Source organism: Rhipicephalus microplus, chromosome X, assembly GCF_043290135.1.
Source record: "Rhipicephalus microplus isolate Deutch F79 chromosome X, USDA_Rmic, whole genome shotgun sequence".
NCBI lineage: Eukaryota > Metazoa > Arthropoda > Arachnida > Ixodida > Ixodidae > Rhipicephalus > Rhipicephalus microplus.
The window spans coordinates 274,535,399-274,559,264 of record NC_134710.1 but is presented as its reverse complement, the minus strand read 5'-3'; the positions used below and the strand labels follow the sequence as shown (position 1 = coordinate 274,559,264).

At 44.5% G+C, this 23,866-nt stretch overlaps 1 protein-coding gene across 2 annotated transcripts in view; it reads right to left on the bottom strand.

The window, feature by feature from the left end:
- The window catches only part of LOC119162204 (nose resistant to fluoxetine protein 6), a 103,089-nt gene that overhangs the window by 45,144 nt on the left and 34,079 nt on the right, over positions 1 to 23,866 (bottom strand). For both annotated transcript variants that reach the window (XM_075879186.1, XM_075879187.1), the window contains exons 4-10: positions 22,722 to 22,809; positions 22,036 to 22,127; positions 19,391 to 19,561; positions 18,982 to 19,075; positions 18,280 to 18,366; positions 17,308 to 17,473; positions 1,647 to 1,726 (exon numbers count right to left, since the gene is read on the bottom strand). In XM_075879186.1, coding sequence (XP_075735301.1) covers positions 1,647 to 1,726; positions 17,308 to 17,473; positions 18,280 to 18,366; positions 18,982 to 19,075; positions 19,391 to 19,561; positions 22,036 to 22,127; positions 22,722 to 22,809 — 778 coding nt within the window. The remainder of the gene's footprint in view (positions 1 to 1,646; positions 1,727 to 17,307; positions 17,474 to 18,279; positions 18,367 to 18,981; positions 19,076 to 19,390; positions 19,562 to 22,035; positions 22,128 to 22,721; positions 22,810 to 23,866) is intronic.

Genomic DNA, 23,866 nt, shown 5'->3' with positions numbered 1-23,866 from the left:
CTAGCACCGTAGTTCCCTCTGGTGTATTTATAAGAAACTCTATAGGGTATTCAGTGCCTGCTCTATTACATACGTATACCAGTTATGATGAAGTCGTAGTTAAAACAAACAAGATATAAATGACTAAATTTCAGGGCTTTACAGATTACCGTGTCTCCACTTGAGGGAGTCGCAGCTTTGCTCGGTGTTATTCAGTCTATGTGTAAGGAAAGTCTTATCGAAAATGGGCTGCTTATTGCACCTCAAGACTGCTATACTATATATACTCTTGCTCTTTGTGTGGAGTCAGACGTTCGCACAAGCCTCATGACCAGTTGACGTGGTAAATGTACTATCAATTGAAATTAAATAGCTATAAAGTTACTTGTATGTAGAGATCTCTTGATTACAGCGCCACCAGCATGAGTTCGTTGTAATTTTATTTCCTGATACAAACATCGAGAGGTAGCTTCACATTCTGCTACACAAACAGCCGGGTTAGCATAGTGGGAGAGACCAAAACGTAAAGATCACTGAAGCGCGTACACGAACACATCACTGCACCTTTGACCTCCATCCTTACTGCTCTAACATGGCTCGTCTCGTCCGTATCGGCCACGGATGCACGATTAAATTTTTTTCCGCTTTTTTCTTCGTTCTGCGTTTGCGTGAGTTGCGGATTTTCAACGTGTGATAGTACTGCGTTTGATGTCTGCGATATCAAAGTGAACAGATGAAGTTTTATTAGCAGAGACAGTACCGATTGTACGCGTGGGGATGAGTGGACGATCGTCCTGAGTCCATTCGGCCACTGTACTTGAGCAACGACCAAATCGCTCGTCGGCTTACCATACAACGGGAACTTGATAATAAGACTATATACTCGCATGTTGTAACGCCTTGAACTGCGTGTCGTTCTGTGAATTAACGTGTGCATGTAAGCATCGCTTCTCTTCCCCCCTCCCTCTACACATCTAATTGTATCTCACACAAGTTTCTAAGCTTTCTCTCTCTCTCTCTCTCTCCTTGCCTTGGCGTAGGGGGGGGGTAGTAAGGCGTTTATTTCTTTCTAGTTAACACTTAGACTAGTTGTTCTTAGCTGTCGATGTGTCGGGACCCCTTTGTTGACTGGCCGAAGCGGTGGTGAATTTCTTGGTACGATGAACCGAGAAGAGGGGGGTATTACCAGGAAGATAGCACAGGCGAAGAAAATGCAGCGTGTGGCTGATAAAGCCGACCCTTAGTTTTTAATTGAGGCGTTGGGGTAGCCAAGGTGATCTTGTTAAGAATGTCGCTCAAATTCCTGGAGCAGGACATAGAACTGTAAATAGCTAGCAATTGAATCTCCTTTACAGGAGATTCAATTAGAGATTCAAATCTCCTTTAATCTCCTTTAAAGGAGATTAAAGGACATCTAAAGCGGGTGGTGGCATCGCGGAACTGCTCCGTGACGCCTTCGCTTCACTCTTTCCAAGCTCCGCGAAATCCTATTTGTTTACTGAGACCATCGCCCCACGTCTCATTGAAAATGAAGAATGCAGATACTCAAGACAAGAAATATACCAGAACTGATATGAGAAAAAAAAAACGCAACTTGTTCCAAGCTTTTAAACGCAAACGTTCAAGATTATCTCTACTCTGTGTTGAGTGATCACAAGTGCACTCACCTGACAAGTAGGATGACCGCTGGAGTGAAGCCCACTAGCAGCTGCAGGTCAGCCGCGTAGAACCACAAGTGGGGAAGGCACTGCGTTTAAATAAACCACCAATGCCGCACCTGTCAGGCCTTTCTATCTCGCACCATGCCGATAGCGGGCTGCATAAGCGCACCGTTCACATCCCAGTGATTCGAGATTTCATAATCGAATGCTACGCACTGTCTTGTATCCACTGGTACTCGCAGACGGTCTCAGCTAGCACTAACGCACTAAACTAATAATCATATAGAGAGGCAAAACGAACACTGAACTGATGTACAGTGACTATATATATATATATATATATATATATATATATATATATATATATATATATATATATATATATATATATATATATATATATATATATATATATATATATATATATACTGACATGACCCCGACAAAGACATGAGGCAGACGCAAGCCATCGGCTGGCGAGTCGCCCGCCGACGAAGTCCGCAGACCTCATGGTCACTCTAGGCGGGTGACGACGACGACGACGCCCCAAAAGAGAGCATTTCATCGTAGTGTAACATGATTGAAGACCGAAACACCAGCAAAATGCATCCGTAGACTTGTCGGCGTGTCATCGGGAGATCTGCGCCGGAGCGAAAATTTGCCCCGTGTATTTGCTTCAAACGACCACAAAGCGGGCATTCTTGGAGGAGTTAACAATGCCCTCTCAGAGGATTCCGCGGCGTGTGAATAGGTTGGTCGAGCACCCAACGGAATTTGTTTCTTTGCTTCTCTATTGTGCCCACCACCTCCGTCTCTCCTCACCATAGATTATGGCGGGAGTTGCGCCACGTAGCCGGAGAGGGATAATGACAGAGCAGAAAGCATGGCTGAAAATGAGGTGCAGGTGTGCAAGTTTAGTCGGTGTTGCAGCGTCTACCTCCAATGTGACTACAGAATCGGCCAACAAAAGACTGTGAGCATGACAAGACGTGGGCGGGGTCTTCGAGAGACCAACGACGGACTGTTTTTGTCTTTGCAGTGTACATAGGCCGACAACAAGAGAAAAGACACTCAGCCCGCGGGCCAAACTCGGTGTCGTGTCTGTCTAGTGTAAACGCGCCTTAATGACTACGCGAACGACACACCGCAGCAATCAACACTATTATGGCATGCGCGCAGGTTCGTCACAGACGCTGACACGTGAGCAGCTGGCCATGGTGTAAAAGCAACTTACACCGCAATTGGCACTGACCTGAATAATATCCACTGTTTTACGTTCTCGCAAAGATTTTAATAAAAATCCAATCTTGGATATCTCACAAATGTATAATACGGTCCACCGTCAGAGAGAACACGTGAGCTCGTGGCCGCGCGGCGAAATTCATAAATGTGGCGCATGCGCATAAAATCGTAAGGGCGTCCAGTTTCGGCTGCTACTTCTACGCCTGTGTGCATCAAATCATTGGAAAGGGCTTCCGTATTTTCGCTGAGCTGTGTTTTGTATAGCTGTCACTCCGCCTGCTGGTCGTATGATTTCCAACAAGCACACAACGGGAACGCGTGGGGAAATGCACGCTTTCATTTACTGCCGCATTTTTTCGCAATCTATTATACCGTTAATCCTGTAATATTTTTCACATTCTGTTCGCTGCAACTGGCCACTTTTGATAGCAGAAAGGTGATTAAAGTCTGATACAACGAGCATTCTAGGCCTGACTTTTCAACGATGAAATGGAAGCTTAATAAAGAAGTGGAAGGCCGAGTTAGTATCGGTTTATTTAGAGCGCGATAACGAAAAACTCGAAGGGTAAGGGCTCGCTAACGGACGCCGTGTGCATGGGTAGAGAAGTAGCAGACGACGCGGGGCATGTAGTACCTTGATGAACCAACGCGCATGCGCCGTATTTCAAAATATCGCCAGCGGTTAGCGCTCCACGGTCCGCCGGCCACTCACTCGCGTGGTCCCTCTAACAGTTGACTATATAACTGTACTCACTGAGCTGGAAGACTTGGAGATATAAGTTTAACTCATGCTGAAAATCGAAATGCAGTTTTGTTTCGCCAATCAACTTGTTAAATAGTTACTACAGGGCACATATTGCAATCTACAAAAGGAAGCTATTGATTTTACAACTACATATATTAGAAACTAACTTTGAAAGTTATTAACACCGTTTATCTAACAACAGTCATCAAACATGTGTTAAAAATGTACTGTTGTTGTACTTACCCTTGAATAAAACCTCTTTTTATGCACATGAGCTTAGGAATCACTGGAAAGCAAGTGGATAACTTTGCAAGCTTCAGCAATGTGCATCTCGAAAAACAAATCGCCCTCGGAATTCGCAACAAAGTGGATTTGAGTAGAGAACTCACCGGCTGCAATTCGTATATTGTAACAAGGGCCGTCAACTGAGAAACATGTGATCGTTCTCCTTCAGTTGACGGCAAATAGTCACTGAAGTCTGGAAAACCTTTCGTCGAGCACTTACGTTATCTTTCATGACTTGTATCCTACTTTTCTTCCTTTCTTCTCATATTGCCCTCTTTGCTAGGAATGGTTGGTCAGCGACATGGGAATTTTAAAATAATTTTTTAAGGTCCAGTACATACACGACCTCTCACTAAGAAGAGCGCTTATGCAGCTGTTCGTATCACAAATAGTGCAATAGTTGTTCCACTGGGTGGTTCTTGTTAGCACATGTCTACAGACAAAGGTGACCAACTCCAGAATAGTGAGTATAGGCTTTGTTCTGCGAAACTTACATGCATGGTACAGCCTAATTTACTTTTGATTGTCCTTCATTGAAGATTTGATCATTTTTGCGTTCTCCTCATTCGTTGACTGCATGCTGAGAACAACCTAACTTAATAAGCGGCTAACTCGGTGACGAACTCGATAAGCGAGAATTAACTGCGGGGGAGGCTAATGTCACTTGCCTGCTTGTCGACAGAGTGCATCGGAAAGAAGTTTACGAACAGCAGCCTCCCCTCATTGAGGCCCCCAACTTTATAATGTACGGCGTACTGCAGATCACATTCTGGACAAAATTTCCCTTTTGAAACTTGAATTTTTGCAAGGTCACGCGGTTTGGCGCCGACAAACTAATGCTAATCGATACTGACAAAAATATACAAAAGCTTACGGCCATGCTTAAATTCAACTAACATATGTAGGGTGGTATATTGTACGGTGAGGTTAGTTTGTACATGCGCTATTCACCCAGTCTTGTATTTGAGTCATCATCAAATTCAAACGTTCCTTGTAGCTTAAATAGGATAATTATTGATTCCTGTAGGCCATCCTCACGTGCATGATGACTGATATTGCCTTAGAGTCAATCAAAAACGCATCAACCACACCAGCCGCAAGAAGGAGTGTAGACAGGTGGGTACGTCGGAAAGCGTGAATGGGGTCAGATGTGCTCCGTATATATTCCTGCTTCTCCTGACACGCCGCACAACAGGAGTACTGCAGAGTCTAAGCAGGAACGTGCATTCGCATAGCCAGACTTACACACGCAACAGGCTTATGCTACGGTGTGAAGCATGTTTCTTGTGATGACACCAGGAAGGGGAGTGGAGAGTAGGGTGCTGTGGGCACAAATCGCCGATGAATGTTATGATGATATGTGAGGTGTAATGTCCCAAAACCACCATATGATTATGAGAGACGCCGTAGTGGAGGGCTCCGGAAATTTCGACCATGTTGGGTTCTTTAACGGGTGCCCAAATCCGAGCACACGGGTCCGTCTACAACATTTCCGCCTCCATCGGAAATGCAGCCGCCGCAGCCGGGATTCGATCCCGTGACCTGCGGGTCAGCAGCCGGGTATACTTAGCCGATAGACCACCGCGGCGGGGCGCCGATAAATGTGTTCCGCGCTGCTATACCTGCTGGCTGCACGAGAGCTCGCGATTTTTCACAAGGCCAGTCGCCAAAACGACACGCCGTCGCAGCAGCTCGATTGGAGAGTCGTCAAACCGCCGTCGACCGTGTCCTCCTTCAGCTGCGGTGACTGTCATCGCGCTGCGAACGCCGGAAAGACGAGAACAAGGACACCTAGAGGCACGGCTGGATGCGCGCTGCTAGATCATTTTGGTCTGACTGGTTTAGTGAAGTAACGGTGAACCGGAATGCGCGTGGGCAATGAGCCGTTTCTGTGAAAAAAAAAAGTAAGAAGACCGAGAAAAAAAATACGTTTTTTTATATACTGTTTGACGGTTGCTTTCTTTCCATGACCGTGTGCCATTTACGCGTGAAATACAATAAATTGACACGACGGCTCACCCTTATGGGAGACTAAGCATATGTGCTGGAGAAAGTGTCACGTGAGGGCAGTCGAGCGACGTTACAGAAACCAAAGCCTAGGGATGTCAACGTGGAGCAAATCAACATCGGCATCATTGGCAAACGCATGCGGCGTGTTAATAATATAGCACGCGAATCGGCGCTTGATATCTACAAGTCAAAATGCGCGCCAGCAACTAATACTCGAACTTGGTGTTGCTTTTTTAAATGTGGTGAACGGCAATGGGGAACGCTTATGGAGAGGACGAAAAAAAAAAAGACCAACATATAACGTGCTTTAGATATATCGCATGTGCTTTTACGTGCCCGTTTTCCCTCCATCTTATTTCGTGTCTTTTCGCCGTTCTTGTAATGCACCGACTCAAAAATGTCAGAAAAGGCGCGTTCGCTTTGTTTTCCAATGAAAGAACATCAGTGTTAAGGAGCGACGAAGAAGGAAGAGCATGCACGAAGTCTGGAGGTGCTCGTCGAGTCTGTAGAAGCCCTGCTGTTCCTCATGTCTATAGACTTCAGGTACTGCACCAATACACGTGTCATGTGTCACTTCGCGAGTTAGTAGACCGCGTTCCAGCTGCCACTGCTAACGAGGATGAGCTCCGATCCATCTGATATAACGTGGTCCGCCTCTGATGAGGTCCTGCATGGTATTCGCTACAGATGCAGACAAGATGTGCAGACTTCTAATGCTCACGAATGCCACATGAATGGTTGCCCCTTACGCAATGAATAATAAGTAAGCCTTTGTGAACGCCACACCCATCCACGACATGGTCCTCATAGAATGGTGGATGTGATTAACAAGAGCGCTCACCCCTTTTGTAGCCCTACCGTGGAGGCTTTTCTCAATCTAGGCAGACAAACTGCCGCCATATGCCACATCTGCAACTTGATACGCTTCCCGACGCATGGCCAATGCCAAAGTTGAGAGGCATGACAGGACTGTTCACGCGACGGCGTTAAAAAGCTTGTTTTACAGAAATTTTGGTATCTGCGTTGGCGTCGTTGGTAGGGAGCGTAAAATCGGCGTTGTCCGCGAGCGAAATAAAAAAGAGATAAGTGCAAATAAACACATTAAATTTTCGGTTTGTGTAGTAATTAAACCCAAGTATTCTGCGTGGCAAGCAGGTTGTTTTTTTTCCACAAAGCCGTGTCAATCTTGAAACTGTCTTGAAGAAAAAAAAAAAACCCTTCACGAATGTCATGTACGTAGTGTGAGTAGTTTCCTTAACGCTTGTAGTATTGAGTGGCCGGAGCGTAAATTCACTCCAGTTGTTAAGATCGTTAAGACATGCTAATTCCGCAACTAGTTCGTGGCTCAAAAGTCCTATACAATGCACTCAGGCATAATTATTCATCATCAGCAGCACCAACGGCACCAACAAAGTTCGCAGCTATGCATTGCATGCGTTGACTTAAGGATGCGTGGCGGGTCTTCGCTGATCCGCAAAAGGAAGAGTTATGGCGTAGACAGCGTGGTGGGCACTTGCAAATAGTCCTTGCAGTAGGCATTTCAGGATAGTTTTAAACGGTCGATGTTACGTGCACAGATACTCATTTTTTCTTTAGAAAACGCTTGAAATGGCCAGCGAGAACTGTGGCCAAGCTACGGATTCAGAAGGCGACGTGAGTGAGACCACATTACGCTATCGCGTTCTATAGTACGAAGTCGAAGCTGAAGCGTCATTCCAGAATTGTTTCAGGAAACTGCGCATCGATACGCCCGCGGATAATTTTTTTTTACTGGAAAATTTGTATTCCGCGTGCGAGACGTTTTGTCGATGTACCACCTCCGATGCTTTTTGTGAAAAATGAAGAATGTTCACAATAAAATAAAAAAGTCAATGATGTTTCTGAAGAAAAACGTTACTGCGCGAGTAGCGAAATTGAAAATAAAGAAAACTGATGATATAAAAAAGTTTCCCTGAAATAATAGTCCAATAATGTGGAGCAATATATGTTCTCCTGCACAACGTGAAAATAAATGCGGGTAATGCGGGGACTCGAGTGCACACAATTCTAAAATCCTCTGCTTTAAAGCAAAGTCCTCTTTTTGCCCCATTCAAGGTCGTATCTTGGCTTAGCACGCACGTACGAGCTCCTCCTTTTGTATTCTCTGAATTATGTGAATTATATACTCCATTATGCACTCTTTGTGCAATTATGCACTTCTTAAATTTGTATTTGTACTTAATCTGATGCAGTATATTAAGGTGGCATGCACATATGGTGGTCAATATCAATAATTTGCGACAATCGCTAAAGTAACTTAGGGAAATATTACAAAACTTCAGCCAGCTTCTACAGAAAAAAAATTAATGTCAGGCGGAACAATCTTATTACACAGCTTATTATATTCTCTGATGATAGCGAGTAGCGGTGATGTTATTAAGTTTAAGCAAACGAAAAAAAAACGCTTTGGATAAATTGTCAGTTAAAATAATAAGTGCGAAGAATGCAAATAGAAACTATTTCTTGGTTCAGCATTATATATAATTTGTTTTTTTTAAACTATAGCGAACGTTTAACTATAGCTGTCTGTTGACGAGCTGTCCTTTTGAATCCTGATTCAAGTAGAGCAACATAGAAAGGGTTTCGCATTGTAAACCTTACTGAGCCTTGTAGCGAACCAAACGGTCTATAAATTAGCTTAGTCTGAGTGGCAGATTGTACAATAAAAATAAGAAAAAGCTAAGGAAAGGTTGATACATGAGACACTGGCGCTATAAAATACTGTCGAGCACTCTTGACTCGAGAAACGTGCGGGTGGGGCAAATATTCTCAAAAGATGCCGGATGGCAGTTTCAACACGCTTCACGGAACCGCTACCAGGTCGGGTTGCTGTCCTGTCGTCGTTGTGTTTTTCGTTTTTTTTTCTTCGAAACGCGCTGTCTCACTACCGCGCTCCGCATTCGCGGTCAAGGGCAGAGGAGCCTCACCAGGCTACATCGCCTAATGTGACGCTGGCCCTTTTTCTGCGACTTAGTGATTCTTTCCTCCCCAAGCTCTAGCGTTCGTTTCTCTGAATGTGACGGGTCGACCATCGGTTGTTCTCAATCATATATATTAGTTCCCAGCACTTGCCGAATGATGAAAAATAACGAGAGGTATACGCGATCACACTCTTCCGAGATGGACACTGCTCTCTCTCGGGTAAGTAGCAGATCACGGGGCAGAACTTGACGTGGTCTACTAAAGCGTACAACTTGCACAACGCAAGCGGTCCGCACGGGCCGTTCGAAACGTCAGAGTGGTTCCCACCAACGAAAACTTGAAGTTGTTGTAACAGCGCTCACGAGGCGATATCTAAACCTATAGCGCTCCCGCTGCGCAGAAAACGTGGTCACTTCGTTACGCCAAATTGAAACAAACACTTCGTCCGCCGCGGTGGAGCAGTGCTTACGGCGATCGGCTGCTTAACCGATGGTCGCGGGTTCAATTCCGGCGGCGGAGGCCGAGTTTCGATGGAGGCGAAATGCTATAGAGGGCCGTGTACTGTGCGATGTGAGCTCACTTTAAAGAACACCAGATGGTCAAAATTTCTCAAGCTATTCACTACGACGCCTATCTTAATCATGCCGTAGTTTCGGTGCGCAAAACGCAAGATATTAATTGTGAAGCATTTTTTTTTTGCGTATTTCGCAAGCACTTTTGCCGTTTCTCAACATCTAGCCGCTTACGTCTGGGCGTTCTCGTAATCACCCCCTTAACTTGGTGTGACCCAAAATTAGTATGGGAGGGTAAGATGGTTTGACAAATATGACACGCAGATGAAGACATGAATAATGTCAGAATTCCAAAATACGTCGTCAAACACTTGCCCTCAGACAGTGGCACATATATACCCACGGGCGGGTATGTGCCACTGGTATGCGGGTACGTGCCACAGTTGGTTGACACTTAGTATCTACCCTGGAACGACGAGAACACAATGGGCAATTGTAACGCGTGAGCGTTAAGAAAAATTTGATTGATAGATTGATTGATATGTGGAGATTAACGTCCCAAAACCACCGTATGATTATGAGACACGCCGTAGTGGAGGGCTCCGGAAATTTCGATCACCTAGGGTTCTTTAACGTGCACCCAAATCTGAGCACACGGGCCTACAGCATTTTCGCCTTCATCGAAAAAAAAAAACTTGAAATCGGCAGCGTTGAACCGAAGAATGCAATTAATAAATGTCAGGGTTTCAGCAGAAATCGAAGCAAGCATTCCTCGTGGAAATCGAGCATTCTACGACAGTGCCATGCCAGGTTTCGGAACTACTTTTTAAATAGACGTTAATGTTCGTGAAACGTCAATTGTAGTTGCAGTGCTGGCTATCCAATTTTATAAACATTACATATGTACTGCTACGATACAGCCTTTACGTCGGATTAACGTTAGTTTCAGTTAGATGCTATGCGCTGAAGTTGATTTCTGTAGCAGTGTCCAGCCCTACCATCCTTGCTAGCACCAGCGCTTCCTATCAGCTTATTGCTTCTGATGTTGCTAATACTCCTGTCCTTATTGGCATCATTGCGCAAGCGCAATGAACTGGGTATATAAACATCTGCAACTATTTAACATAGCCCTACCGCGGTGTTCTAGTGACTAAGGTACTCGGCTGCTGACCCGCAGGTCGCGGAATCGAATCTCAGCTGCGGCGGCTGAATTTTCGATGGAGGCGAAAATGTTGTAGGCCCGTGTGCTCAGATTTGGGTGCACGTTAAAAAAATCCCAGGTGGTCGAAATTTTCGGAGCACTCCACTACGGCATCTCTCATAATCATATGGTGGTTTCGGGACGTCAAACCCCACATATCAATCAATCAAAACTCTTCAACCTATATGTCTGTGCGTACAACGTTTATGCATATATTTAGCTTCATTACATCACGTGTCGTAAGAGAACTTGTTGTTGGGCTAGTTGGTAAAACGTTTCTAAAAGTTCATTTGATTTGTGGATATACGGCCCACACAGCATGAAACTTATAGTTTCCTAAATCAGGTGAGCCAATTAGAGGCTGCTGAGTTCCCTCGATCGGTCATTACGGCCGTTGCTGAATCACTTCGGCAGATGTTTAAACGCGGGACACGGGAAGCGATGACTGCTACCCACCCTCAAGGATTAGGCCACAAGTTGTGCCATGTATCCATAAGTTCTCGCACAACCTCAAGAAAGTCGCGGCCAGGCACGGCGTACCGATAGTGCTTTCCGCACGCGAAAAAATTGGAAGACTGTGCCAACGTGTGTGCGATAGGAAGAAGCGCGGCTGCGAGAAAAAAACATAAAAGGGCCTTTGTTAAGTGTTCCACGGGGGTCGTGTACTCCATACCCTTATTCTGCGGAAAAGTGAACACTGGCCAAACCGAGCGGTGTATTAATGACCGATTAAGGGAACACGCCCAAAAATCAACAAAACGAGATGACAAGTATGCGCACCTGGTTGCGCATGTCATCTCGTGTGGTTGTGACGCACGATTCTCTGAGACGAATATTCTAGGCAGAAGCGCAAGTAAAAGTGCACGTGAAGTGTTGGAGGCCTTTTTCATTGAAAAAAATAAATATCACTGTGTAAGCGCCCGTTCGCTATCGTTGTTACCAAGCGAATGCCAGTTTATCGCTCTGAGGCAATGACATTGATTAACTGTACGAATGATAATGTATGCTGTTGGCCTTCTATGGTACATGTGTCCTGTATATATTCAAGCCTTCGAGCTATGAATAAATCAGTTGAAAGTGAGCGCTGTGTGTGTTTGACGCCTGGGTGTGTGCGTGTGAGTGATCGTATCGTGTGTTCGCGCTCGAATTGACTTTTATAAACATCACGTGTCACTCAATAAAAAATTACAACATGGTCACCTTCCTTCCGCATGTTTCGCATGACATCGATTCTCAAGGTACGGATTGATCGACTTTTTTTATTATTAGCCAGCACTTCCGGTAGTTGATAGATTTTATTATCACACCACTGGTATACAATAACATACGCTGGGATCAAATTATAGCGACACACAAAGGCCAAATGTATGAATGTTAACCGCAAAGTTCGGTTCGCTACTCTACGCTGCGATATAAGGGATGTAGAATGGTGAAAAAGAATAGAAAACACTATCAGCACAGGTTCTCGTGTGTGCAGCTTCATAAGCTGGTCATATGCATGTACCACTGTCAGTGCAAATACATTTTCTGGTGCTCAAGAAATGGTTGATAGGCAAGCGCTTTGGGCATAAGGTTGAGTGAGATGCAGGGTCTGTGCTCTGGGGTGGCTCAGTGGTTAACGCCTCGCTTTCAAGATGCAGGGTCTACAAATGAGAAACTTGTATACACACATATTACTACGAGTCAACTATTGTTCCCTTCGATATCCCTTTCAGCCCTTCAAGGAACTCATCGATCGCACCACAGAAATGGGATGAGAACCTTGACAACGGCGCGCTCAGGCCGCGGCCGATCTGGATGCGGCTGAAGGGCAAATCACTTTGATACTGCTTGACAAAGAAAGAACCCCTTGCCCCGCGTGGAATATGGTTTGCCTGCTATCGATCGGCGTTGATCCACTTCCGCATATTTCTTTTATCGCACCGATTCCAAATCAGTCCGTGTCAAGCACATGTTGCTTTTGCTTTGTTTCTTTAGTGCTGCATGCCATCCGTGTCACAATCAATTACGAGAAGACACTCGATACGCAGCGCATTGTTTCCAACCAAAGAATACTGCTTTAATGAAGTGGCTATATGAGAAAAGTAACAGAGCAGTGAACATGCGGGGAGACGCGTCTGACAGGTTCCTTTAATTTTCTCCGTGTCTTGCTCGGTGCTCGCTGAAATTGTTCACGTTACATCTTCACCGCGAAATTTTTCCGGCCAGTGTATAAGCGCGCAGAATATGCGTTACGAATGAACGCGAACGGGCGCTGGCAACAAGTCGCGACAAGGCAAGTTTCTTGCAAAACAAGAAATCAACGGGCACCGCATAGTACATGTAAATATTTTAGTACGTAAATCGTTTCAAAATTGGGGAACCAAGACAGCCTTTTTTAATGAAATGACTAGTTGAGTCTTTTAATGCTATTATATACGGTAACTATAATTTGCAGGTGGTGTCAACCGAGGTTGTACACAACAGAAGGTATACCTTTTTCACGAAATTGATGTGACGAAACTAGGCTGATGGGCAGATGCCGAGTGAATCGCATGCAATGATATCAACGTCGAACGAGGCATTGTCAAAATAGTGCTCAGCTCGTCTATACTTGTGCGCTGTATGTGGTTTTGGTAGCAGCAGTACGGGGGCAATAATATCTCCGCGAAAATGGCGGAAGTTGGTCAGGCACGACAAAGCCGAGGTGGGTCTTTCGCAATTCCCTACCGTTGACGAGAAAGCAGAAGCGTCTGAGCTTAGTAAAAGGGAATGAATGATAGAGTGTTGAAGGCACCATCACACAGCTCCTGCGGCGCCGAGTATTACCCCGACTGCATCAAGAGGGACCTGGGCGTCAATGTGGCATGGAAAAGACACGATCAGGTGCATGGTCGAAAGTTTTCATCACTGGACAGTTGCGTAGTGCGTGACAGATGAAAGTCACGCAGTAAGATTGTGGTGTGTACTTAAGGTGTGACATTGAAAAGTGAGTTGCTTAGCGCAAATACTTCGCTCAGACGCAGAAGCGTAATAGAGTGATTTTTGTTTTGTTGTATTCTTCAACATCCACTGAAATCGATTCTGATAACGCCGCATATGCATGAAGAGTCGTTTGGTCCCGTGACAAAGCTAGGAAAAGAATCATAGTGGAATGACGCATGCAGTTACATTATGTTGGCCACACTTTGCAATTAGTCTGTTGCTTTTAAAACGTAAATAAGTATTTCGACACTGGTAAATGTTCATTATTATTGCGGTGCGGACACCCAGGTTAGTTGCACGCACGTCCTCAGTGTAAGGGGCAACCTGCATGTGCAAATGCTAGCAGGAAACGCTGGGATAGGGAAATGTACCCCCACTCGCGAAAGTTTGCGGAACACAAAATTTCCCCGATTGCCTTTTTGTCTGAAAACATGGCCACCAAATAGATGTTCCTGCCTGCCTTACAGTCGTTTCGACCTGCTAGGTTAGAAGCGCCACGCACAAACATAGGAGAAGTTCGCACTTGCGGTGGAGCTCGTGCTCTCTTAGGGTGCAGGTGTACATATTAGGAGGGGGCCTACTTAAACTGTTGCTTTGCTCACACTTAATAGGTACAATATTTTTGCTTATATTGTGACTAGTAGTCGTATGCAATAGTAAATATATTAATAATGTTTCGCGGTTTTACGTGGCAAAACCACCATACGCGCTTTTAGCTGAGCTTGGCTTACGCTCACCCACGCGAACATGTAGCGTCCTGTGGCAGTGCAGGGACCTGCGTAGATTTCTCATTTTGGCGAGCGCGTTTTGCCAATAGGCGCGGTCAGATTGGCTGAAAACGACGATGAAACAAAATAGACGAACCTTCACCCTCGGTTCAGTCGACTTGAGAAAGATGCGTTTCACGTTCCGCTGCTCGCACGATGTTTCTGCGCATGCGCTCTATGCGTTTGTGTGAAAATCACTAGCAGACGCAGGTCTGACCGGAACGGATCGTAAAGTGCCTAATATGATCATGATGCACATGGCCGTGGAGGACTACGGGTAAATTTTGCCCGCCTGAATTTTTTTAATGTGCACTTAAATCCAACTGCGCAATTGTTTCTTCATCTAGTTTCCATCTAGATGTGGCCGCACAGACCGGTAATTGAACCCATGTCCTCTAGCTTAGCAGCGCGACATCTTATACCACGGTGGGTCGTGATTGTAAGTCTTGTTTTTTTTTTCTGTGGTCGACACGCGCGTAGAAATAGCACTTGAACAGTATATAATCCCATCTGGCTATCTAGCTGCGGATGCAGAAAGCGTTGCATCTGCAAAACGCAATAGTCGGCACTTGTGTGCAAAGAAAATGTGAACATGATTTAAGATCACAGGAAAACATTCGAAGCTATGAGATAGAAGTGAAAGCGCTGAACTGAAAAAATTAAGGGACTTGGACGGAGCACAGTTATTTATTTCATAACGGCTGGGTTGTGGTGTGAGTTGTGCTAACGCGACTGAGAGGGATTGGTTGAAGGTAACTTTTTTTTTCGACGTGGTTTCAACAGGATTTGGCTTATCTGCCAGGTGCGCAGAAGCCACATTTTGTTAATAGTTTTCCCTCTTTAATATTGTTTTTATATTCGTCAGCGATTGCTTCAGTGCCACCTCTCAGCTTTCGCCTGGACTGATGACTCTGCAAGAGTATGAGATATGAGAGGAATCGACATAGAAAAACAGCTCTCACAAAGTATGCAGCGTGAAGACGTAGCAGACGCCAGCGAATGTAAACGTAGAAGTTGCAAGTCATGTTTGGCTGCAGTATTTATTCCGCGCTCAATTCTTGGGTACCACTCTGCAAGCCTCGACCATTTTGTACCATGGAAAATTGTACAATCTAATCGTAAGTTGGCGAAATTAATAAGACACACTCACTCACTAAGTACATTTCAAGCTAAATGCTCAGTTACAGTCGGGCTTTGTCTTATTCAGCGTGTTACTGTCGCTCGCACACATTCGGACTCATTCATGACCACTCAGGATGATTTGGCACATTTGAGTTGGACACATGGGTGGCTTAGTGCAGGAGTGCAGTGACGCAGCCATAGGTGGCATACCAGACACGCAACTACAGTAGACCTGCGAGGTAAATGTCCCAAATATGTCGAAATAGATACGCACAGGACTAGCAGAAAGCAGATATCCGAAGAAGGAGAATAGTCGGTCATTTGAGTTAGCATAGCTCAAATGACTCAACTTCAATGATCATTCAAATACTACTGCTTTCACACCTAATTTAATGGGAGGTCATTTACATGGTTCACGTGATGGTTTCTGCGTTGCATTTATTTCTTCTCGAAGTGGAAGGTGATGAAGCTGGAGGAAGTTACAAATAAATTGTTGCAAAAATTAGCACACAAACAATTAAGGTACATGATTTCCGCTGCCTAGATACAATTGAATGTGACGGGTTTTCAAGCTAAGATGGTTATTGCATATATTATTTTATCTCCTACGAAGACGAAGAAACTCATGCCGCATTCCCTCTATTATTTCTCGGTGCGTTAACGGCAGCTCTGTTTTTCAAGGCGTTCTACAGCTACTATCGCTAGTACAGTACAGAATGTGAAACGGCATTCGTTGTCCGTTGTAATAATAATAATAATAATAATAATAATAATAATAATAATAATAATAATAATAATAATAATAATAATAATAATAATAATAATAATAATAATAATAATAATAATAATAATAATAATAATAATAATAATAATAATAATAACAATAATATTAATAATAATAATAATAATAATAATAATAATAATAGGAAGAAGAAAGTAACAAGCATCTTCCTCGAAGATCCTTGTCTGCGTATATCAATTGGCTCCGCTTCCAAAAGTGGTTTTATCGCAGCTGTACGCCGAGTACGACTAAACAACAATAAATATTTAAGTCACGTATTTAAATCCCTGTAATTACCAAAAGTTGCACGTGGAAATTCTTAGGCTGTCTGACACCATCGATAAGGCTAGGAGCTTAGTGGCTATGCATTAAAAACTTGAAATCCACCTCAGAATCCGAAGAGCCGTCTGTATCGTCGCGCATCATTTTGTTCTTGTCGAACCTTCTTCGGTGTTGTATACCTCTTCGGCATAGCAAACATTCCACTAGGAATTCGCTGAGCGTTTTGTTTTCCATGGTGCGCTATGCTACTCGATAGCCGTCAGTAGGCTGAATCACGTGAACGCAGCAAAGACGAAGGTGTTGGTTACGTAAGCGCGGCAAAGACGAAGAGAGTGCGCAGCTCGCGCGCCTCGAGACAAGCTTGAGAGGTCACTTGGTATGTATATATCTTTTGTAGCATTTCGTTATCACGCTGGATTTTTCATCTTATGACGCATACAAGGCGTTCGCCTTAATAGTGATATGTCTGCGCATACAATTCGTTCAAATGTGTGCAACATGGAATCGCGAAATGTAGCTCAGATCTGTGTATGCAACGGCCGACCACCGTCACATTTCCCACTACACTAATTTTCAATACGGGTAGTCATTCCCTTACAGTATGCAACGTCTCAATGAAGGCTTTAATGTCATGCAAGCATTCGCTCTCAGGTGTAAAAGAATTACGTACTTAGTTGCACGGCTACTAAAATAAGAGCGAATCATGTTCACTATAATCTGAAGCACCGAGTTGAAACTTGTGGCTTGTATGCCGATCATATACGGCTGTTTTCCACAGAGATGGGCGCTACTTACAGAGTCGAGGCTGTACTCCCAGTTGTTGACGAGGGCCGGTATCTTCCACCAGCGGGCCTCGCAGTTGCCGCGCAGCAGGGCGTAGTTGTCACGCCAGATGGGTCCCGACGACACCAGGCCCAGAAGCGAGAAGACCAGCAGCAGGCAGAAGCACGGTATGATGACCCTGCCTCGCCCCCGGATGCATGAAGGACGAGGGCGGACAGAGCCCAACCAGAGAGCGAACGGCGTCATTTTAAGCGCAACTGCTACGCATGTCGCCGTGCCTTTGTGCGGGCAGCGGGACCAGGGTGATTCAGGCGTGAATCGTGCAAGCTCGCTCGCTCACTCACTCACTCACTCACTCACTCACTCACTCACTCACTCACTCACTCACTCACTCACTCACTCACTCACTCACTCACTCACTCACTCACTCACTCACTCACTCACTCCACGTGATTTCATAGTCACATCTTTGATCATCATTAACGTAGCAAAGTGTAACCACCGTGGGGTAAGAATTATAACCAATCGCTAGTGCGTTTGGTTTCATGGAATTGACATCAACTCTTCTTTCAAACCGTTCTGAATATTTAACCTGGCAAATAAGTCGACCTGTGCCAAAGCATCATCATATCAAGGTGCAACGACCGCAAAATTTGCGGTTTGATTTTCCTGGTGACTTTCTCTGGTTTTCATTAACATAAAATAAATCCAGGTACCATAATATGATTGTCACTAATCAATTAACAATTTCAACGATGGCTTAGCCTCCAGCTCTACAGTCTCAGTAGGCAAGCTGGTCGACACAAGTTTCCTTGAAAAAGTATGTATACGTCGTCCCGCCCTTCAGCTCAGTGAAGCTCGAGTTATTGACGTTCATTGATGCGGAGACGTCCTACACAAGTCACGGTGGCTGCACTGGGCGCGTTTGTTCCACGAGCCCCGCCTTGGAAGACATGTAACGAGGTGGCTGCTTCGCCGACTCACCGCACGTATCTCCTGATCAACAGGATTGGAAGCCACTTGCTGAGGTTTCGGCGCTGCTTGAAAACGCTGTAGCCAAACAGGAATCCACTGAAATAAAGGTCATTTGTTGGAAAACTTGCAAAAGGGTAACATGCCTGCTTGAGTATTGTGAGGGAACTTAATTGTTGAGATCAGAGATTTTCGTCTTTTTTACGAGCTCCGATTTGCAGGACAGCGCAATGAAGTATAGCCGACAGTTGCCATGAGCACATATTCAAGTGCAAACCGCGCCATATTGAATAGAAAATTTCTACGTTTACCTATAGGAGAACGTATAAATTTTGAAGTTGTGGCAATACTCGCGCGCACATTTGGGATGGCTGAAGTTTTTAAAATTGGCTGCGATGAAATTAAATACACGTAAATTGTGTTTTGATAGTTATTCCTATCGCATATGAATTTATGCTGAAGACCCATGTGCTCACCTGGCGTCAAAGTTATTCGCAAGAAAGCAGAACTTTTTTTTCCTGAGTTGCAGTTTCAAACTCTTATAGGAGCCATGTGTTTTTTTATGTCTATTGATAACAGTAACATTACAGAATATGTTATCTCTCATTTGGTTCGCCTTACGAGCAAGCGTTAAAGTTTTTGCACTTATTGTCATGCACGGGCTAAAAGGGAGAACATCTTGGCTTATACAGTCGGTGTTTCATTGGCCCATACCTTAGGCAGAAGAAGGTGTCGGCAGCTGGGTAGGCATTGGCGATGAACATGAACGGCGTGTGTTTGACAAAATCAAACATGTTGAAGATTCTTCCTGCAAGAGGTGTACAAGACCCACGGGTTTACTGCGCGAGCCCGAAATTCGCCGATGCATACAGAAGCTGGAGATTAAAAGTGTGGTTTCCAGTTCGTGGAGCTGGGATTTGATTTAACAGTGTCCTTGGTAGAACGTTTAAAAAAAGCAACGCTGAAAACCCGCGTGGACAGTGACAGAAACGGTCATGTCTGCTATAGGTGCACCTCTCCGTGTATTCTTTATAGCTCTGTTTTTCAAGCACTAAAGTCCAAGCTCACTTGACGCGAAGCGGGAGAAAGGTGCGATAGAGGATGTGTAAGTTGTTATACTCACTGCGGTTGGGAATGGGAGTCAGTGCGTAGCAGTAGCCCAGGATGATCCACAGCATAGTGAGAAAGCGCACGCCATGAAGCGCTCGCAGCCGCGACCCGTCATCGGAGACGTCGAACAACCGCAGCGTGTTGCTGTACGCGGACCAAGAGGTTAGAGCGCCCAGTACCGCATCTGAAACACGCGGGAAAGCATGGGATCTAATCGTTGCTGCCGTGTGACGCTCGGAATGCTGCTAATAATACAACTTAGGACTTCGTTTCGACTATTACGACACAGCGAAAAACGAGCTGAAGCGAACTATGCGCCTGCTGGAGAGGGGGTACGAGATTTCGATTGCGAAGCAGATCAACGATCATCTTTCAACGCTGAAACTGTAGCCAAGGCCTCGAATGGGAGAACTCGAATTCTTTAGCGGTGAATGAAGTAGTAGAAATGAAGGTCCAGACAGAATGACAGAACTTGAAAGAGTTTTCATTTATTTAAAATCGGGGTATTGCGAAAATAGACTTTTCAAGCTGACTTATCAGTGCACTGAGAAGAATCGAGACGAACATTTACAAGAGAAACTGGGGCAATGTTCTTTTTGCGCTCCCCTGTGCTTTTCCATTGTCTCAAACTTGTCTTGTGCTTTAACTGATTTACTTAAATTATTTATTTATTTACCAGCAGGGTCAACAGACATTACAGAGGGAGTGGTAAAAATACAATAACAAAACAAGTTTGCAAGTACTAAGAGGCAATAGAGCAATAGAAAGTTCCTGGTTATAGAAGAATAGATTATCATAAACAAAATGAAAATGGGAAATAATTGATTGATATATGGGGTTTAACTTCCCAAAACCACCATATAATTGCGAAAGACGCCGTAGTGGAGGGCTCCGGAAATTTCGACCACCTGGGATTCTTTAACGTGCACCCAAATCTGAGCATACGGGCCTACAACATTTCCGCCTCCATCAGAAATGCAGCCACCGCAGCCGGGATTAGATCCCGCGACCTGCGGGCCAGCAGCCGAGTACCTTAGCCACTAGAGCACCGCGGCGGGGCGAAAACGGGAAATATCAAAATGGCATAGAGGAAAATAGTAAATAGAAGGACACATTCTTGTAAAAAAAGAACAAGACAACGTTTCTGAATATACAATAATCGCTGCTACAATTCAATACAACAGCTAGCTGTGAAATCTTATTTAGATAAGTGTATAAGATGAAAACTACTACCAGGTATTCGAAAAATCGGTTATTAAAGTCACAAGTGTGTCACGATCTGAAATTGTTACAAACGATGCGGGAAGGCAATTTCAATCACATGATGTGCGTGATACGTGTGATTGTCCAAACGACATTCATACGTACCACCACAGCCGCCAGGATCGGGCGCGTGCGGCAGAGGAACACCGCTGCGCGCACCCGATCCAGGTGGCCGTGGTACCACATAGGTGTATATGTCATGGGAAGACGGGTATCTGACGCCAGTTTAGTCAGCAATATCGTTTATAAACATCACTAATAAAAATAGCGATCACGATTGATTCCGACAGCCAGAGGCAATAAGGTGAAAGAACATAACTCCAAGGAGGTGAAGAAGGATTAAGCGAAGTTTACCGAAAGATGGTGATCAAGAGGATGCCTTTATGACATTTTATTCTGACTGACAAAAAATCGTTTCAAGTTAGAGCAGAGTTTATCTCTAAAGAGCATGTGTTTCTGCGTGTAAGAAATCCCACGACTGAGATAAGCCATGTATCTGCGCACCGATCTTACACATGTGTTGGATTGGAGGACAGTTATTTGCTAAAAATAAACGGGCGAGGGGTCAGCTTGTCCTAGCGGTGCAAGGCACGACTACCAGTGGAACTTGTGACCTACATAGATTAATAGCGAGGTCTGATAATTGATTGATATGTGGAGTTTAACATCCCGAAACCACCATATGTATATGAGAGACGCCGTAGTGGAGGGCTCCGAAAATTTCGACCACCTGGGGTTCTTTAACAAGCACCCAAATATGAGCACATGAGCCTACAGCATTTTTGCCTCCATCGAAAATGCAGCCGCCCCAGCCGGAATTCGATCCCGCGACCAGTGGGTCAGCAGCCGAGTACCTTAGCTGCTAAACCACCGCGGCGGGACTATTAGCGATGTCTTAATTAGCATGATGTCTATTAGAGCAATATTAATTAGCAAGATCCTTTCTCTCTTTGTTACAGTCTGTTTCTCGATCTCTCTACTTCTTGTTTTCCCTTCTCTTCTATTTATCTGTTCTGTGCTTGTTTTTTGTTTTCTTCAAAAGACGCCGACATTCAGAAGAATGACTGGGCGAAAGAAAAACATTTGCTCTAATTGTCCGCATTGCTCAAATGTACGTTGCCAAGAGCAGACTGTATTTTTTGATAGTCAACCTTAAGGAAAGTTCGAAGAGAGCGCGCATAGATCAAATTACTGCGCAGCACGCGTAAGGCGCAGCCTAGTTTTCTGGTTACGCGAAACGGCAGAATGAAAAGAATAAACAGTTGCCGTGTTAAGAAAAAAAAAAACTCGAAAAGTGTGTTGATTGGCGCCACTTTAACACTCGTGGTCATCATTTCCACTAAACCAAGGAAAACCAACGCGGCATGTGGCATAATGCAATAAGCGTATACGCACGGGGCTTACGGTCCTTCTCTTCACGGCTCCTGAGGAAAACGTCCACCAGGGTTCCCAGGCCCACCATGCTCAGTACCACGCACAAGCAGATCCTGTGTGAACAAAGAACGAGTGATTCCGCGGCCATAGCGTACGTATACAAGTTTTAGTTTCGTGTACCGCAGATATTTTTAGCTTGTCTGCGGGAGTTATTTTTGTTTCATGGAGTGCCAAAAGGAGCTGCACGATTTGAGCGGTGATTGTGTACGTGATCAGTGGTTAAAAATGACAAAAGTTAAAGCTCAGATAAATAATAGCTCAGATAAATAAAGTCTCAAAAAGCGGCCAAATGCACTTTAATGTGCAGCCTTTCTACACCTGCACACATGAAAAGAAATCAGTTTGGTTTTAAAGTAGTACGAGCAGGTCTCAAGAAATAGAAGAGACGCAAAGGAAGGCAGAGAGGTTAACCAGATACCAGCATCCGGGTTTCTGCTCAGCATGGGGTGTAGAAATAGGGCTCAGAAACAGGATGTAGAGCAAGATAAAAGGAGAAAAAGGCTCGAAAGTACACGCAGGACGTTGCACATCTCAAAATACGCAATAAACCTACAAGTAACACGCCCCGCCACATCTGTGGTATCTAAGAGACAACTTTCCCCAAAGTGGTGAACATGCGGCAACATTCTTGCCGTGCGTTCACTTACAGTGACGCTTGCTGCAGATTATCCAGTTGGATGTCCCTCTGCACGTCACAAAGAGGTACTGATGCGTTCACACCGTAGTTCTTGAAAGCTGCATTGTAGATGAAAAGGGAGAGATTAGCGACAGATGCTACTAGCTGCAAAATAAACATTGCTAGCCTATGTCACCTTGAGGCAGCCTCATATGCGCCCAATATATCTGGAATTCGCGAAAGTTAGATTGCTTGCGTATACTGGATGCTATTGTAACGCACATATTACTCTATATCAAAACTTGTTGTAGGGCTAGGTGGTATGTTATATTGTAAGTAAACTTAGTGCAACTTGGAAATCCCCTGAAACACTCACACATTCACACACTCTTCTACTAAGTTTTGTGTGTGAAGTGTGTTTCCTGAGTGGAAAAGTGTGTGAATGGGTGAATTTCCAAGTTGCGCTAAATTTACTTAAAGTTTGACATACTCCCCCGTTGAAGAAATTTATTAAGGCGCGATAACGCTCAGGTCTTCTGCGAAAACTTAAAGAAAAAAAGAGTTCTGCATTTCTCACTATTGTTGAAGATGGGATCATTAAGGTTGTTCGACATCTTGATCGTGCATTTTTCATTCGATGAACTGAAGGCACCATTTAAGACACTCGAACTAATTAGCGACAACAGCACCAAGAATATAACTGCAAATGAATATCTCATTTTTGTGTTCTCTTTTTTAAGCAGTATAATTGTAGTGAAAGTTTCGACCTGATGATTTGTCCGTCTTGATCGCTGTTTACGACAAGTGCATTGACGAAACAGTGGCTTCATCGGCATCGCTTGTTTAATGAGTCTAGAATAATTTGAGAGCCTCCATATCTTTGTGAACTTGGGCATTGTTTCTATAGGGGCACTTGTGGGCGTAAGTCGAGCCTAGATCCGTCTGCACGTTTTGTCCAAAATGTTTGCAGTAGTCGAGGCCTCTTCATGCCGACTAAGTTCGCAGATATCGCCGCATGGATATTTTGGTTTCCTTTTCAGAAATATGAAAGTATGATTGAATTTCTTCTCTTAATCAGTAACATTGTCGCGCTTACCTTTGACGCTGTAAAAGAGTGCAAGGGTCATATTAGGTCTACTGACAATTGAAACTGCTATACTATACTTCGGTCTTTCT